This window comes from Archocentrus centrarchus, chromosome 10 (genome assembly GCF_007364275.1).
Source record: "Archocentrus centrarchus isolate MPI-CPG fArcCen1 chromosome 10, fArcCen1, whole genome shotgun sequence".
NCBI classification, from domain to species: domain Eukaryota; kingdom Metazoa; phylum Chordata; class Actinopteri; order Cichliformes; family Cichlidae; genus Archocentrus; species Archocentrus centrarchus.
The window spans coordinates 13,900,401-13,918,656 of record NC_044355.1 but is presented as its reverse complement, the minus strand read 5'-3'; the positions used below and the strand labels follow the sequence as shown (position 1 = coordinate 13,918,656).

Below are 18,256 nucleotides of genomic sequence, written 5' to 3'. Positions count from 1 at the left end.
GTTCTGCTTCATCGGTTTAATTAAAAATGGGAGGGAGCCTCATCAAAGCCCTCAGCTGTATATAAGCTCATTCTAATTACAGCATATCAACAACAAAAGAACAGCAGAGATGAAACAGGTTTGCACTATTTAAACCTGAATTTCTTTGACATGAGAACAGACAGGACTGAAAGTTCTGGAAGTTATATCTTATGATAAAGACTGAAGCCCTGTAATGGACTTTCCAGGTTTACTAAACTTCTTAACTTCTAGTTCTAATTGTGTTTTGCAGGATATGGTTCAAGTGCACGCAAGTAACTCTAGTGCTGCTCACTGAAGGGAAAGGCTTACCATAATGGTAATAAATATGGATTCCGTTTTTAAATGACTAGTTTTACACAAGGTGCTGACGCATTTTACACTAACCCCATATTTATTGTGTTGCCTATTCAAAAATGTGTGAAGAAGACTTTCATGGCAGCTTGCACTTTTTTGCATGTGTGGTTAGATGCTAACCATGAATCACAGCACAGTTGTTTCTTCTCTCTCTTGTTACTAAATTGCAGGTATTTCCAAAGCAAACAGCAACGGTGTCAGGTGATCACTGCCGCACATTCTCTATCACTCTTTGATAAATTAACACAGCTTGCACATGGTTACTTTTGACAAGAACAGTTGTGACCTATTGGTCAGTCTCTATCCAGCTGGTCTGAAATGTTGCCCTTTCATACTCTACAATGAATATCATTAGTAATGACAATTTTTTAACAAAGAGACATGTCACTTTCTCTGGCTCTCTGTTCTGGAGGTGAGTCGCCAAATGCAAACACCAGCCATTTGGACATTTGCTTGATGCCAAATACAGCTCTACATACCTGACAAACTCTGAGGACAACAACCTGCCTGCCACTGCCTTATGTACAAGCAGTCTGTGTTCTAGAAATTGCATCATACATTGATTATCTATGCTTAAAAATGGGGTCATCCAGACACTTCACTCTGACTTGTTTATCTGGCTTTCTTTCTGATCTGCCTTGGGATATTCTGGCATAAATCATATGTCATACATACAACCATACAGCCGTGGAATGTCTGTCTTTGAAGTCTCTCTAGCTGCAAATGTGTGCCATTGATATTTGCAGTAATACTGTACTGGACATGTGAGGTTATACATTTCAAAGAATTTGTTAGAATGTAGCAAGAAAAACTGATGGGCGTGTTGCTAGAAATGATAATTACATCAGTAATTATTGCAGACCTATTAGCCATTCATTATGCTGAGATGGCACTTTGATACTTTGCCTTCTGCACACAAACTTCTACTGTACACAAAGAGTCTATTTAGCCAACAAGTTCAGGACAAACAGGGAGTGGGAAACAAAATCACAAATTCCATTGTGTTACAACATCGAAGGGCAAGGGTCTTTTTCTTTCTTTGGTTGTCTATGTGCTCAACTGTCTGGTGTTTTGTTTGCTCTTCATGGCACATTTGTCTCACATGGAAGCATCAATCTAAATATAAAGGACAAAGTCTGACCTGCCAGTGTTTGTCTTGTACATTCAGACTTCAGACAGCTGACTTAGCAAGTTTTAGGGTCATTGTATCTTGAAATGATAAATGACACATACGACTTCAACAAATGTGCATGTGCATTGTGATATACCCCTCTGAAATGTTTATGTGTACTGTATGTTATTTATAAATGTGTAATATAAATCAACTGAAACTCCAACTTTCAAGTAAAAAATAACAAAGGCCAATTTGTAGTTTTCACACAATTCATTTGCATCAGCACCATTTCTAATTGCTAAATACTAATTAAAAAACCGAAGTATAATTTAAACAAGTATTTTTACAGCATTGTGGAAATAAACTGCATAACATGCAAAATGAACTTGACTTAGCAGGCAGGTTTCCAGCATGAACCTACACAAAAAAACAAACTCAAAACAAGGAAAGGTATTTCTGTAAGATTCCTGAAATGCATAAAAACACCGCACACTGAAAAATGTCTTTTGATAGAACAGATGTAGACTGAGGATTACAGAAACATAAAACCCATAATTTCAACCTAAATGTCGTACCACCCCTGCAGAGAACAATGACGCTAGGCTGCACATTTTAATTTGTCAGCTACTTGAGATGAGGTTTTTAAAGAGGTTGTTTTGAATCAAGTTTAACAAGCATGCACCTTGATGCAAAATACATTGTGAACTAGTTACCTTGTCACGGTAGTAAAACCTTCATGCTTTCTATGGCTGTGTAGGACAATCTTACACGTTGTGTAATCCTAAAGCCTCAATAAATGTGTGTCAGTGTCGTGTGTACATACAGAGTCATTGTATTTGCAACTTAAATGTTTTTTCTTTTCCAGATCACCTGAGGAAGGAACATCATGTTAATGACTCTTCAGCATAAAAAAAGCCTTGCATAAAGCAAGAATGGCAGTTATGTTTGTGGTCATCTGGCTGTGTGTTTGGATGATGGATGGATGGATGGATGGATGGATGGATTTGTATTGGAGAAAAAGCTCTTACAATTATTTTTCACGTTAGAATTAAAAAAAAAATGTTTTGGACCAATTTGTGTGGCGAGGCCAAATTTATGAAACCAAATTAGGAACTAAAGTAAAGAAAAGGCACGCTCAGAGAATGTAATTCAGTCTGCCTGTTTGCAAATACCATTTAAAAAGATGACAGTGTCCACAGTCTCGTCTCCTCCTTGAAGAGACTACAGGAAAAAACAGGTGAGTGTGTATTTGTCCTGTTGCTCATGGAGTTACCTCAGAGTGTTTCCAAGGCAGTTCACAGTGTCTTAACTTGAGTACTAAGGTTATATAAAACAATCTCCTGGGCATCTGGCTTTATTTAATATTGTACCATCTGTCAACATTATAATGTTTTACATAATAAAAGCATTTTTTTACAACGTGTGAACAACTGTGCTGAAACACATTAATTTTACCTGGATGAACTCTGATTTGCATGTTCATTCATATTAAATGAACCAACTATAGATTTCACTACTAGAGAGAGGTGCAATTGTAGGAGTGCACTGCTATCACAATTCATCATTCCTGCTAAATGAAAACTTATTCATCTATGTTAGATAAGTTAGATAATCTATGAATTAAAGTTATTTCGAGGTATTAATTTTCTTCATTACTTTTGTTTCCCTTACAAAAACTGCACATTATGTATAATGGATTCTATTTGATAACATCATACACATCATTTACATAAGTTCAGGTAAGGCTCCAGGCTCCAGACAATGACTTGTCTGCAAACACTTGCTAACTAATAACTGAGCAATGAACTTGAAAAAGTTCAACGCTGACTGGAAACAGAGAATGTTTGAGTTAAAGCTGGGACTCACCACCTCAGCTAACATGTCTCAAAAGGTACAACTTTTACTTTGAAGGCAAAACCATTTACGTTTGTGTTATGCTTTTCATAGTTTCACTTCTGCCTAGAGAGTAGTTGCCAAGTGCTTGCAGACAGGTTGGCATTTTCCATGCAAACTACAGACATCTACAGCAATCTGCTACCGACCAAAGCAATCACAAGGAGGTTTTCAATGCTCTGGGTGTCCAGTTTCACCTTGTGACCTGCCAGCAACCACTCACAAGCTGGTCCTGAAATACAAATTTTTCCCTCACAACTGGTGGTTGCCAGATGGTCAACTGATCAGATTGTAGGCCTGTGTGACTGGGACCTGATCTTTTTCCAGGAGCTGCAATTATTGGTCTGGATGTTAAAAGTTGCATTGAGCAGTGAGTAGTGGAGGTACTGCACTTGCCTCAAGTCTGGAAGCAGCGCAAAGGCACAATGATACAGTTATAGCTTGTCAGTCATAATCAGCAGAGATGCAGACAGCTGTCACGATATTCTGCATTAATGATTGTTTATAAACCATAATAGACATTCTTTCTGTGTGTGTGTGTGTGTGTGGTTATGTATGCATGTGCGTGTGAGAGAGACAGAAGAGAGAGAGAGAGAGGGAGGTAGAAAGAATGAACGTGTGCTTTCTAAGTATAGGTTATAGTATATTTTTATATGGTCGCTGTTATTTTGTTTTTTACAGAGAATAAGCATGGCTGCCCCCTGTTCCCTGTAATCAAGAAGCCCTTTAATTTGGATTGTTTATAACCATGTTGCATAAAGGTTGCATCTGAAAAGAAGAGCAGCATCTGTAGCGATTAGCTGCTGGAATACAGTGCAGCAGTAAAGCAAGCTAAAGGGTGGCCTGACTGGTAATTTAAGAAAAACATAATTATGTACTACAGATGCCAAGAGAGAAACATAAAGATCTGGCCCTAAACAATCTTTTCTCATCCACAGCAGCTCTACACAGCTGGGGACAGGTTAAACGGCTGTAAAGCAATCCTCATAAAGTTCACAACCCCGGAAAACCACAGGAAGGCAATAAACCATCAGAGAACACACTGTTCTGCCATCCAAAAGGAGCTCGTGAGAGGTGGCTCCCCAATACAAAAGCAGAAAAGGGCAGGTGTGGAACTTAGAGCATATCTCATACTCATTAAGTTTGTGTCTGTAACACTGAACCTGTCATTATGCTACAATTAAAATCAATAATTGTGTGGCAATTGCCAGGTGTTTTTTTTTTTCATGCCAATACTATGCCATGTCATATTCAACATTGCTCAAAGGTTTGGCATCACCACGTAAGTTGCCTCCCACTCAGTTTTAGGGCATTAACTTGTCAGATAGACCAGAGAAAAGACTGAGTGGTAAGAGAAAAGTTTTTGTTTTCATTCACTTCTATATTTCCTCATCTGCTGAACCACTTTGTCTCACGCAAAAAAATGGTGGGTCACAGTTTTTTATTCTAGGAAGTTGTTTTGAAACATATCTGAGTAATATGTATGGATCTGTGTGAACTGGTTTTTCTTTCAACATTTCCCTTGAGAATTTTTAAGAAACCAGATGGAAACTGTAAGTGCTTGGAATCCTGTAAACTGACAGGATACCTTTAAAAACAACTAGGTTATGAGGGGGGGGAGCACCTACAGCTGTTGAGACACACAAGCATGTATTAAAGCTGTTTTAAAAAGTCACTGAAAATCCTCCTTTTTTACTCACATTATCCTACAGTGAACCACACAGATGTTTTTATGACCAACAAAGGAAATATGAGACTGTGACAAAACATAACAACACTAAAGTTTTTCAGATCGCGCTGAGGTTTATTGTCCGGGACACAAACATTTTCCAGACATGAAGTAATCATTCATGAGACAGAATGGAAATTATCCTAGGATTCTAAGCTCTTCATTATTCCTGCAGTGCACATTTAAGTGCACTGCAGGAATTAGGAGGTAAACAAGGAGTTTAATTGCGAGGAAGCTGTTTATTGTTAGCCTGCACATTGCACAGCTTACTGTATTTAACAAACAGCTGCCATTTTGAGATCTCAAAATTCCTTCTGTCTCCCTCCAAATCTTTCCCACAGGTGACATTTTGCATAAACTAAAAAATAATAATAATAATTTTGTTTTATTAGATCACTAATGAAACATTTTTGTGATCCAGTTTCAGGTACAGTTTATGGAATGAAGCCAACATCAGTTGTACGGTGTCACACCTCTGCTTTTCCTGCCACAACAAATGTAAAAAGGTTGTGACTGACTGCAGTGCATCACTGCCATGTCGGGAAAACACACCTCACTGAACCGGCGTCCTGTTTATACCTTTCAGTGTTCTGAACATTTGAAGCACTTGTGTAAGTAGTAGATTGCTAATCCATGCAGAGCCAACAAAGTTACAGTTTGTCACAAAGTTAGACATTGTTCAAGTGACGCCAGCAGTGCAGCATGTACCAAACTGTGGAATAGCAATATTGATATCACAGCACAAACCTGTTACGGTTTGGTTTATATAGCCTAATGCTAGGTGTTTCCATTGTTTTATTAATAGGCATTTACATGGATAATATTTTATTATGTTGGAAAAGCACCAGTAAAATAATGAATTCAGTTATGTCTGCTCTGGTTTTGATCCTGGGTGTTTTGGTATTGAGCTTACTGGCTCACTATAACATTATCCTGATCTGCTGTCAGTAGAAATGAGCTACTGTTAACATATTATCAGGGAAATGTGCTTGTTGTACTATGGAAAGTTACAATGCTTGCTGGTCGATGATGCAAGTCAATTTGAAAATATTTGGTGACACACATTGTCAGTCCTTTAAGGCCTGGACTGAAAATCACACCAAAAATCAAAGTTATTATAAATTATTATTTCATTATTCAAGTGTTCCTTTAATTTTTGGGCTAGGGTTAGAAATTAAAGGAACACTTGAATACACACACACACACACACACACACAAATATATATATATATATATATATATATATGTGTCATGCAACACATTTTACATTATGAATTATAAAGCTTTTCCCTTTCATCTACACATAAACAGGGTATTCACTGTGATGGTTATTATTATGAACTGTTTGTCTACTCTTTAGTGCGTCTTGCTGGCATAACTCGCAGCTATGGCCATCCAGCCAACACCAACCCACTGCATATAATAAAAAGAGACTAAAAACAGATTTTGAAGTTTATGTGTTCATATCAAGGCTGAATAGCTTACATGTGTGGGAAGCAATCCCACACACACCTACACATTAAGCTGTTCTATTTGAAGACTTAATAATTTACTATTTTTAGATATTAATAATTTGCTGTTTTTATCATTTGTGAATATCTTTTCCAGTTGCTTATATCACAAATCTATACATTTCTAGTGCTGTCTGGAGTTAATTTTCCACACTGACTCGGTCTCTTGCTATGCACCAAAAACTAGAGCAGAGGATGACAGATGTTTGCAAACACGCGTACTGTCAAACCAATGTTTGTGGTATATAATAACAAAACTTGAATGAAATTCAACAAGGTAAAACTATATATTTCCCACATGAATATCATTTGCTACTATGTTCATTTGCTCTTCTGTGTATTTCAGTGCCCTTGATTATCACCTGCTGTACTGTTAAAAAAAAAAAAAAATCACTGTACACAGTCACACTCAGTAAGCGCACTAGACATTAAAAACATGGACTTATGACTGTTGGTTTTTCAAATCTATGCAGCTATCATAAGACAGAAACTATTTTTTTAGTTAAAAAAAGCATTGTCTGTTTTATTTGATTCATTTAATGAAGTATTGTGATATGCATGATGTCTTTTCAGCTGAGTCTAAATATAATTAGTATTTATATATTATATATATATATATAATAACTAATGACTGTCACATATTAAAGCACATATTAAAGCACATATTAAAGCACATATTAAAGCGTGGCTTTAAAATTTTCAGGGGATTTGCGTGTTGGCTCTTGCTGTGCAGCAGTGCCATGAACTGGGGTGTCACCATGGATGAGATGAGTGGTTTGTCACCTTTGACCTTTATGAATGCCCTGACCTGGCTGCATTCCTAAAGAGGCTTTGATCAGATAGAACAGCAGCTGACAACTGCCATGGGAAAAAAACAAAACAAAAAAAAAACAAGAAGTTGCCAGGTCACTTATACAATCAAAATCTAAACAACTCAAAGTGTGGTTTATAATGTCTTAATTTTGCTATGGTTTATAGCAAAAACATACCAAAAGTAGTTTAGTGAGATTTTTGACCCATAATCAGTTTGAAAATGGATTTAGCACTTATCCTTTCTCATTAAGTAGTTCCCAGTAAAACTGGGGAAACTTTCAAAGATCCAGATTCAGCTTCACTTTTAGCACATCTTCAAAAACAGACCTTTGTCCTCTCTTTGACCTAATTTCTAATTTTGACAACCCTGGGACAACCCTTGTTTGGCCCATCATATGGTGGATAATAGAACACAGTGTGTGAGGGAACAAACATAGCTGTATCATACATAGAAAGCCTTCACAAAGGGTTAACTGGTTTATTGCACGATTCAAGGCATGACCAACCAACATGTCTCTCTGTTGTGAAATACCTGCGTCATGACTTGGATCCAAGGCCACGACAAAACTGGAACAGACGCACTGGTGGATGATGAATTCAGCCAACCGGGCTAAACTGGCTTTTGTCTTCCTGGATCCTCAGACTAGGAGCACCAATTCAGCTGATTACTTCAGCCTACCATTGTTTTGTACCTTCAGGAACACATAGGGAGATAGAGTGATTAGCCACATCACCGCACACTAGCAGTTAGGCAGGGGCCGTCACAGCTTGTTTGCCTGCATGATTGGACTTTGTACGTTTGCGGCCCATTAAATGGGGGACTTACTATACTGACTCACAGTCATGATCAGAGAGGAGAGAATAGATATATCTAAGCAGTAATATGATAATCATACAGATGCAGAATCAGTAAAATAAACTTCAAAATGAACATGTGCATTGCTGTTTTTGACTTTGCTCCTCTCTGCTTTCAGACATCAACAGTCACACCTGCTTTAAAAAGGTCAGTACTCTAATAGGCGGTGTGAAGGAAAAGTCTTGTGTCTTTCACTATAGTACACAGCATTTTTTTTTCTTTTACATAACCATCTGTCATCAACAATTTTAAACTCTTTTGAACTGCTTTTTCTGGAAAAAGTAAAGTGACTCCTTGTTTGTATAACAAAAATGTGCAGGGCATGAGACTGCATAACAGTGTGACACAGAGTCAAAATCTGACGTATTTTTCATTAAACTCTGACTTTAGTGTTGTCATGCTAAATATGCTGACATTCAGAAGACACACAAGTTGTATACATCTGCATGAAAAGCAGTCGGTCCAAATTATCCCCTTGCATGCAAGCCCGACCACACTGAGGCATAGCTAACTTATCCCAACACCACCCCCGAATTTCCATCTGGAACAGATGTTCTTTTTTTTTTTTTTTGCATTGCATAACACTAGTAATCCAACACAAGCTCATCTCTGGGCCACCTCGTTCAAGCAGTCTAAAGATTAATTCCACACTTAAGGTTCTTCCCAGGCGTTAATATTAAAATATATTCCACAGGAAGTAATGTGGAATCAGTGATGTTTTAACTTTTTTAGAAAATACATTTTTTTTTTTTTTAATTCCGGCAAAAAGCCAAAAATGGTTTTGAAGCCAATAAATGAAATAAAAATAGAAATGTTTGACATGTATGCTGGTAAGATTATTACCTGGATGAGATTAATGTTTGAACTGAAAAATGAATTTTCATGTGAACTGGAAGGAACAAATAAAGTGATTGGAGAACATAAAACCTGTTGTAAAACCTTATGGTAAATGAAGCCAAAGCTGTAATCAACTTCAGCTTCTACACTCTTTTGTATGTTGACTCCACTGCCAAAGATATTTTCCTCTATGGAGCATTAGCCATGAGCACAAGTGTGGTTAAATTAGAGCACCACTTCCTACTGTAGCTGACCCATCAGTCTCCTTTGAAATGCACAAGGGTTCGTATTTGCCTGGATCACAACTATAAGAAATGACGAATTTTCTTGTACAAAAGAATATGATAAACACCTGCTACATAGCATAAATGCCATTGGAAGTCAATAAACTGCCCCTCCCTCCTGCTACTGATTAAATGGAGGACGGGTGTCAGAGCAGGCATATTGATCAGGACCGTCAGCCTCACATAAAATCTGTGTTTTTGACACAAAACACCTGGAAAGACTACAGTTTTGTTGATTATAAGGAAGCACTGGGAACAATGTTGTGTTTACTCTAATGATATCTGATCTGTGATGATGATTGTGAGCCAGAGTTGCGTCTCCTTATTCTCAAATATGCGAGTCTAGTTTGCGTACCAGAGAAGCCACAACATGTGTAGCTGCACACAAGCTGCTGTGACTGGCTGCCAGTCCGTCTGAAGGAAAATGCTTCTAGGACAAACTGTTTTTTCACTCTAGCAGATTCCAATCTGCATGCAACCTAACTATTATTACTTCACTATCATTAGCGGTAGTGCCGGTTTTGACTTTGGAAAAGAAAAGTGACTTATACATTTTACTTTCTCAAATTCTCAATGAGTAAAACTACAAGATATGAGCATTCATAAACAGCCAACATAAACTTTAAAAGCATCTTCTTGTCCTGTATTAGCCTTGAGATTTGTGCATTTCACAATTTCACAGATCACATGCTGTTTGTCAGAGTGACTTTGTAAACACAAACAAGGCTTGCAAATTCAATAGGAAATCAATATATTCAGATACTTTGATAAAGTGACTCCTACATGCCAGGAAAGCCATGTTAGTTTGAACTGAAGATGAAGGGTTGTTTACTCGGAAGATCAGATGAACAGATTTCACAGCTGTTAACTTGCTTTTGCCCCTGAAAATAAAATCTACTGCTAAGCCACTGAATGTGTCTGTTTTAAATTAATAAAGAGTATGCAACTTCTAAATCAGTTACATAAGTACATTTTATGGAAACCTGGTAATAATAGTATCCCACTCTTACTTATTACTAAAATTCAGCAACAAAAGCATATAATCCCAGCATATGAAGTTTTAGTGATGGGATATTAGTAATACTACCCCTACTTAAAAGCCATAGGATTTGAAACAGATACTATATAACAGGAATTGATCGTTTCTTAATTAACGTGTATACGTGTGGAACCTCTGTATGTGGGCAGACTCACAGAAAAAAAGCACAATGCTGACTTATTGTAAATGTAAACGAGGTTTATTGCAAATGTGCAGTCGTATCCAAAACATCTAGTGAACGGTTTTTGAGGATACATTACAGCAACAATACAGTCAATCTCTTACAAAACACACAAACGTCAGCACTAGCTATGACGAAGACTTCTCCCTGTGAACGTTTGCACATGGTCCTGGTTTGCTCAGCTTCTGCTGTTGTGTGAAAACATACAAGTCTTTGGTAGCTAGAAACAACAACAACAGCAGTAGCAGCAACTGAGGACAGTGTCAAAATGGGTTCCTCTCTTTCTTACAGGCACTGTTGTCATGCCATTGTTTTCAAGTTGGCATCTGAGTGGGAAAAACAGATCAGATGCTGGACGCCGCTGCTACAGTCAGGAGTGCATCTTGCAGCCAGAAATGCAGGTGCCTGCTTGCAAATGAGCTACACTATGTTAATCTCAGGACTTTTCAATTGTATGTACATTGTAGTTATTCTGCAAAGAGTTAGGCAAACAACATATCAGATATGCACCATTACATTACCAAAAAAAAAACAAAAAAAAAAAAAAAAACGTGATATTCCTACTTTACAAACAACTGATTTTGTTCAAAAAGAAAAAAAGAAAAAGAAGATATAGCAGGATTAATTTCCCCCATAAGCAGCAAGCCCCAACAGCAGGCAATACAAAATTACATTTTATGAATCACTACAGTATACTGATCGGTTCACCAGCTCTAAAAATGTTAAACTGTACTGGCCTCCACCTCTGCTGCCCAGCTTATTCAGTTGATTATTGATGTTATGCTTAAATGTACACAAACATGTCAGCAATACATTGTCAGTACAGGTAAAGTCCTTGTTATGTGGCTGAAATGTACTGTCGCAAGTCTTTGAAAGTTGCATTTTGAGGCAACAAATCCACACAATGGGGCTCTTCTCACTGAGACTCGGAGGACGGTCTCAGATGGGTCTCCTCTGGGAAATGACAGAGCTAACTCTCCACACTTTCCAAGTTAGCACCTGAAGGGCCAGCCCGATCAACACCTTCTCACCCCCTCCTCTCTTGAGCAAAGGGTGTCTGTCGGAAGGGATAGGCTAGGCAGGGAAAGCCGCCCTCTGTCAGAAGCAAGTGCTCCACCGTGTCTAGTCAGCACTATCTTGCTATTCTTAACACTTTTGTCTACATTAGAGGGAACACGACAAAAAGCTGGATGGTATCAAAGGATGGGCCTGACATGGCACCAGTCCGAGCATCTTCAGTTCTGGTCTGTGCTTATCAGTGTCAACAGTTCATTTCTGTCCCATCGGTCATTTAAAGCCAAGATGCTTCACCTTCATTGGTTTGAAGGGTTCTCTGTAGCAGCGATTTAGTTACGCTTGCATTCAAATGGAGGTCCATAATCGGAGAGAGACAGTGGCTCTGCCCGCCCCAAGGCAGAGCCACTTATACAGCAGAACCAGTGCTGTGGTTGCAGGTCTGCTGCTGTTGCTGCTGGTGTTCTGGCGTCACCTGGATGTTCTGATTGTCCAGGGGTAACAGCACATCTGTCGGGATGCGAGACTGGAACTTCTCCAGTTGCTCTGGACTGGCCAGGTTCTTCAGCAGGTAGTTCTCTCTCTCCAGCTGGTTGTTCTTCTCAGCCAGCTCTTTGATCTGTTCCTTGAGGATCTCCACCTCCTCACGCACTGCATACATCAGGTGGTTCTTGACAAGATCCTGTCCGTGACAAAGATAAAGAGAGCTCAACTTTAGGAACATAAACAGCAACTGTTAAAACCTGCAAGGCTAATTTAATTGCCTGCACAATTCTAAAAGAAGGACTCGGTTTGCCAGATATGTTTTCCATTAGAGGACATCGGCTGCTACATTTTGCCTCCATGCTTATGTGTATTTCTTGTGTGAGAACACACACAATAAAGTTTACATGTTACAGTACAAACGTATCTCAGGGTTCAATAATCCTGTGCACTTTCCTGCATGTGCATAAACATGCAGTAGCCTGCACTACAGTCACATTGCAGGGACTTCCCAGCGCCTTCGCAGAAAGCAGAAACGTTACACAACTGCATTTGGGAGGTCTGTGATTATAGCTGTTTTATACATGATGATGTATGATCAAACTACAGCAAAAGAAATTTAGCAAAACCTCACAGTTTTAATTTAGGGCTTGAAAACAAGTGTCTGATGTGATACACAATTACCCATTAGACTTTCAGGTTATCATCACTTTGAAAGAAACACCTATGCTTGTTGTGCACTGTATAAATAAGTTAACTGGTATTTGAACAGGCATGCATGTGGGATGCAACATTTCTTTAGTGTCTAGTGTGCTTTTTCCAGCTTACCATGGCCTGTTCAATTTTGTTGTCAATGGCCACAACGCTAGCACCAGAGGCACTGCAGAAGAGAAGAAAAAGAGCCCATTAATTAACATCCTGGAACTTCAAACTCTTAAAGTCACCTCACATTCCAAATTGTTCACATGAAACAGCCTGGTCCCATTCTGGGAATTCACTCGGCTTTTACAGTGAAACAGAAAGCATTTCAAACAGAAAGGAAAACTTTGCTCTGCTGGTATCTGACCAGGACCTTCAGTTTTGTCAAGCATAAACTACATGATGATTGCTTTTGGAGTTAGATTAGGGTTTTATTTAGGTTACAGTGTAACCTTGGTGTTGTGTATGTGGCAGTCTGTTGTGATAAGCACAGAGATCTGTTCAAAGTCCATAAAGGCAGCAGAGAGAAACACAGCTGAGCAGGCACTATTTGGAAACTCCAGCATCAAACATCGCGCACGTATAAATTTATTTTTAAACTAATAGGTAAGCATGCAGTATCGCAGTATAATGAAGAAAAAAAAGAGACTAACGCTTTGTCTGACAAATAACACCTCAAACACATTAACAAGGAAATACCGTATTCAAGTATTTGATGACCATGTTGCAAAAATTACCTGTTGTCAAGTTTGACCGAAACAACGTCTCCTCCGAGCAGAGAGGAGAAGAAAGAGATGGAGAAGTTGTGCAACTGGTAGACAGCAACCTCCATTGGTGTTTTAGCGAACATCTCCGTGCTCATGTTGAGTACCAGACTCGTTTGGATAATATTTCTCGCCACGTTTGCGGCTGGTTGGTCACCTAAATTAAGATCCGGGTGTGTTTAATCTTCAGCAACGATGCACTAAGTCGCCTCAGGCTGAGCTCAGTGCTGTGTCAGTTTGTCGGCTTCGCGGATTTTTACAAGCGACTGTCTGATGCTATTTCTGCCACCGGCCGCTATTTGAACGACTGCCTTCTTGACGTCATCTGACGCGTGCATATATTAGTCAAATAAGACCGGGAGCGGGGCGAAAGGGGACAGGTTTTATGGTGCCTTCCAGTGGCATAGGAAAAAAAACAAGAACAGTGTGAGATTGATAAACACAACCGCGACCTCAGCATTTTTTTTACATAATAGCAAAATACTTGGTCACGTAGTATTGCTTAAGTAATGAATGTACCATGAAATAGGATTTAGTATTTATTATTAGTCTGCCTTTTTTCCTGTGCTGGTTCAATATAATAAGGATTACAGTGCCATAAATATGATGCATTTAACGTTTAACACCCACAACTATAAAATGCCAAAAATTAACATTATGCAATAATTTTTTGTTTTTTTTTTCAAATTATTAATATAGTTATATAATAATTACTATATATGACATTATGCAATAACTATTTATAGTATATAAGCACTCACCTTTAATAAAAGTTTATATATAAACGTAATTCTTCGATGACTTCTTTACAGTAAATGATGCCTTTATGATAGTATAGTCCTCCAAAGTCAATCTCTCAGTCAGTCGCGATAAACAATCGTGTATCATTACCCTCAATAAACAAATGCACTTCTCCAAATACCGAGCTTACCATGAGCATTTGAAGGCAGCCTTAGCTCTGCCCCGTTTCTGAACTCGTGAGCCTCTGCAAACCCACAATCCGAAATCCGCAGAACTGCACCAACTAGTACAAAACAAACAGGTGAACATGTTCAGCGACACTATAAGCCGCTGTTGTTGCAAGTTAAAAATCTGGTGGCAATTAAAAGCGCAACAGTTTTAATCTTACTTCCATCTGGATAATTTATTTAAAGCGCTTATTTAACAAGTGATTTTAGAATGTTACTTCTCAGGAAGATGTTTTTTTATTGTGTTACTGACCCTCAAAGAACATGTCCTCGATTACTGCCGCTGCATGAATAAATTCATAAAAAAGATACGTTTTTTTGTTTGTTTGTTTGTTTTGTTTGTTTTTTACACTATGTGCTCTACGAACGACCTGCATCATCCTCACGTATCACATGTACACGCACACGGACTTTTCCGTCCTGTGTACCGGTAAATTTCCTCAGTCTATGTCTGAACTCTACTGGTCTCTAGTGGTGAAAAAGTAGACTACAATACACTTTGGTAACAAATACAGCAGCGGTAAGTTTAGCGTGTTTACTATGGAAATTTCCATACACCCCTTGTTTTTTCAGGTGTGGAAATAATCAAATGGCATTCTATAGTTAAAATTACTAACTTAATTCATGCTGTTTGTGTGGCGTAGGCCTATTACTTAATTTCTTGTTTCTTTAAGTTTTTATCACACTACAGTCCACCCCATTGTGTCAGCTAGTCAAGAACACAGTCAACAACACACACGGATATTTTAATGTGTAGTCTGTACCTCTATATCAGGGGTGGACAATTTTCCCAAGGGTTCCACTGTGAAACTGGGATTGTTGTGGAGCGCCGCACCAATAAGCTTATAAAGAGAGAAAATTAATATTGTGCAGAACTGAGTTCAGCTTATTAGTGCAGCCCTCCACAAAAGTCCCAGTTCCTCATGTGGCCCCCTTGGGAAAGTTAACTGCCCACCCCTGCACAGTTGTATCAAGCATCAATAACCTCTTACTGGAGTGCATCAATTTGCAACGCTCTCTAGTGAACGGGCATTTTACCACACGTGACACAAATGCACTCATACAGAGTATAAAATAATAATTAATTTGTCACATAGGATAACTACAAAGGATACAGAGAAAGCACACCTGCTGCCATCTCCGTTTTTCCACCGCATTTCCCACTGCTATTATTGTGCAATAGACCTTGTTTTCACTGCAGGTTTTAATAGCTTTAATGTAATTTCCCGGCACTTCTCAGCTGTCACATTACATTCCATTTTGTTGTTGCAATTATCTGATTCAATACTGATAATAAGCCAATTACAATTTTATTAAAGAGTCTCTGCATAGCAATTCTTCTTCCAGCACACCAACTTGTGGAACATTCAACCATGGATAACTTTTATGCAAATTCTCTGCTGAGGGGGGTCCAACTCTATTAAATTTTCTTCATACATAATCCACATCCTTTCAGTCATATCTTTCAATGGGATATTAGCTTAATTTTAATAAGGACAGAAAAAATTTGTATGAAGCCTGAATGAAATAATTCAATTATGGGTCCAAATATATTTTTACTTGCACCATAGCGATGAATATTCCAATCCAGGCAAATTTCCTGGACCTGTATTTAAAATATTAAATAACCCCAGACCTGAAACTTTCTCAACTTTGAAGATGAAATTCCTTGTTTCTGCCAGTTTTTTTTTCTTTTTCTTTTTCCTTTGGCATTGAGGGGGCGGAGGAATTGCGTTACATAACTAAACAATTATAGTGGAAGGGCTGACTTTTGGTTGGACTAACAAGGCTTAGCAGAAAGCACATTGACTGAGTTTTAGGGCCCATCGTGCCTGTCGTCTCAGATTTCATGCCGCGACAGTTCAACTGCCAGGTTTAATATCAAGTCCAGTTCACGCAATGAGAGACAGGTGAATTACCCTGGCCTGCAGTGATAGTCCCATTTTGGAGGCAGGAGTCACAACAATTGCCTCGAGCTCGGCTGAGATGCACAGATAGAAACTGCAGACAGTGGGGAGCCTTCGAGCACAGTTCAAGTAAAATATAACTGATGAGTCCCATTAAGATAGATGATCACAGTGTAAACTAAGTCTCCTGCTTTTCCTGCTGTAGCCGTTTTGGAACTGCTCTGATACAAATTTAAGGGAAGGGCTTTTACACATAACTAATTTAAATTCCTTTTTCCTAAACAGTTTCAATACCACACATATTTACTTTTCCAGCCCTTTCAAAAAATAAAGACCCTCATGTTTCTGCAGAACACCTAATGCCCAACCATGTTTGGCGTGTGCCAAATCCAGTGAGTCATTTTGAATCTAGGCGATGGCCCACAGTTTCCATCAGATGTCTCCAGTGCAAGAGCCAACTCTATTATATAATACCATGATTCATCTGTACTGATGGCTTCAAAAAGAATAAGGCTGCCACATAATACCAGCCTTCCAGCATTTGTTATGAGCAGCATTTTGGGGATTTTCACTTTCTTATCTTACACTCAAATGTAAGATATTCATGATATTGCAGAGAAAATATATATAGAAGAAAATTCGTCTTGGCCAATTAGGAATGCATGGCCTGGATAAGAGTGTGGCCTGAGAATACACATGCTTGCCAAAGGTTGCAGCCAGGGGCTATCTCAGAGGGAGCTGCCACCCTGGGCAACAAGAATGGCTACAAACAATGAATACTGAATTCATACTGAACTCAGTCATACACTAGGACACCCAGAGGCAATCGTTATTATCTCATCACCTCAGACTCCTCAGCCATGAATAACAATAAGGCACAAGGCCTTGGTCTTTCTCATGAGATGTTTCAATAAATTTATGCCCTAAGATTGAATGTAATATTTCATTATGTGATATATTGTGCATGCAGAGAGGGATGACAGGATTGACACTGCTATCCAAGGACTGGTAGTGATATCACTCTGCCTGCTTTCAGTGCTGCAAGCACAACAATCAGTTTTCCAAACTCACCACTAAGAACAAAATAACACTCCTAACTGCAGCAAAATGAACGTGTAACTCTGGTGTATAATCTCTATGAATGCATTTGATAATGAGACTGAAGCTGCGGCATTTTTCTCTAGCACCGTTTTTGTCTACATGACCAGACTGAAGATTATGAAAACTGTAATGGTATTCACTCCATTTAAGGATTGCAACTGATGTCATTTTGTGAAATACTGCAATGACAACTCTATATCATTTAGATGTTGACACACTGCCAGCCTCAGCCGCACGTCTTCGCCTTAACTGCCGTTGGCGTACACATCTGTCACTGACACATGTCACTGTCATGGCTGGCAAATGTTTTCACACAAGCATGAAAAATTCTCCTACAGTCCTCGGCTGTCCCCACTTACCGCCGATCTGGCCTCTTGAACAGACTCGGTGAGTAAGGGGGTGAGTAGCTCATAGCTCTCTCGGGAAAGTTGAAGTGCTGGTAGTGACAGCAGAATCTCTGAGATGGTTCGGCCAGGCGGAAGGCGCACACCGACCTAGGAGAGGGTGGCCGTGCCCCAAGAGGGGCGACTTCAGCAGGACGCGTCTTAGACTGTCCCATTCTGGCTTCCAAATGAAGGGGCTGTTCACGAGTCAGAAGCCCTCTTAGTGTTAGCTCACTGTTCTGCTGTTGTTTGTTCTCAGCAACTGCGTTCTCAGAGCACAAAGAGACAATTCAGCTCTGGCAACA

The 18,256-nt window shown here is 39.0% G+C and overlaps 1 protein-coding gene across 3 annotated transcripts in view; it reads right to left on the bottom strand.

Annotated features, from left to right (window-relative positions):
- Window positions 1-10,628: 10,628 nt before the first annotated feature.
- tsc22d3 (TSC22 domain family, member 3) overlaps window positions 10,629-18,256 on the bottom strand; it is a 33,680-nt gene continuing 26,052 nt past the window's right edge. Inside the window, exons 1-3 of one of the 3 annotated variants that reach the window (XM_030740179.1) lie at window positions 17,928-18,155; window positions 12,958-13,009; window positions 10,629-12,328 (exon numbers count right to left, since the gene is read on the bottom strand). In XM_030740179.1, coding sequence (XP_030596039.1) covers window positions 12,056-12,328; window positions 12,958-13,009; window positions 17,928-18,127 — 525 coding nt within the window. In that variant the 5' untranslated portion in view covers window positions 18,128-18,155 and the 3' untranslated portion in view covers window positions 10,629-12,055. Of the gene's footprint in view, window positions 12,329-12,957; window positions 13,010-13,565; window positions 13,926-17,927; window positions 18,156-18,256 lie in introns of those variants that run through there. The other 2 variants (XM_030740180.1, XM_030740178.1) reach the window with 2 other exon arrangements.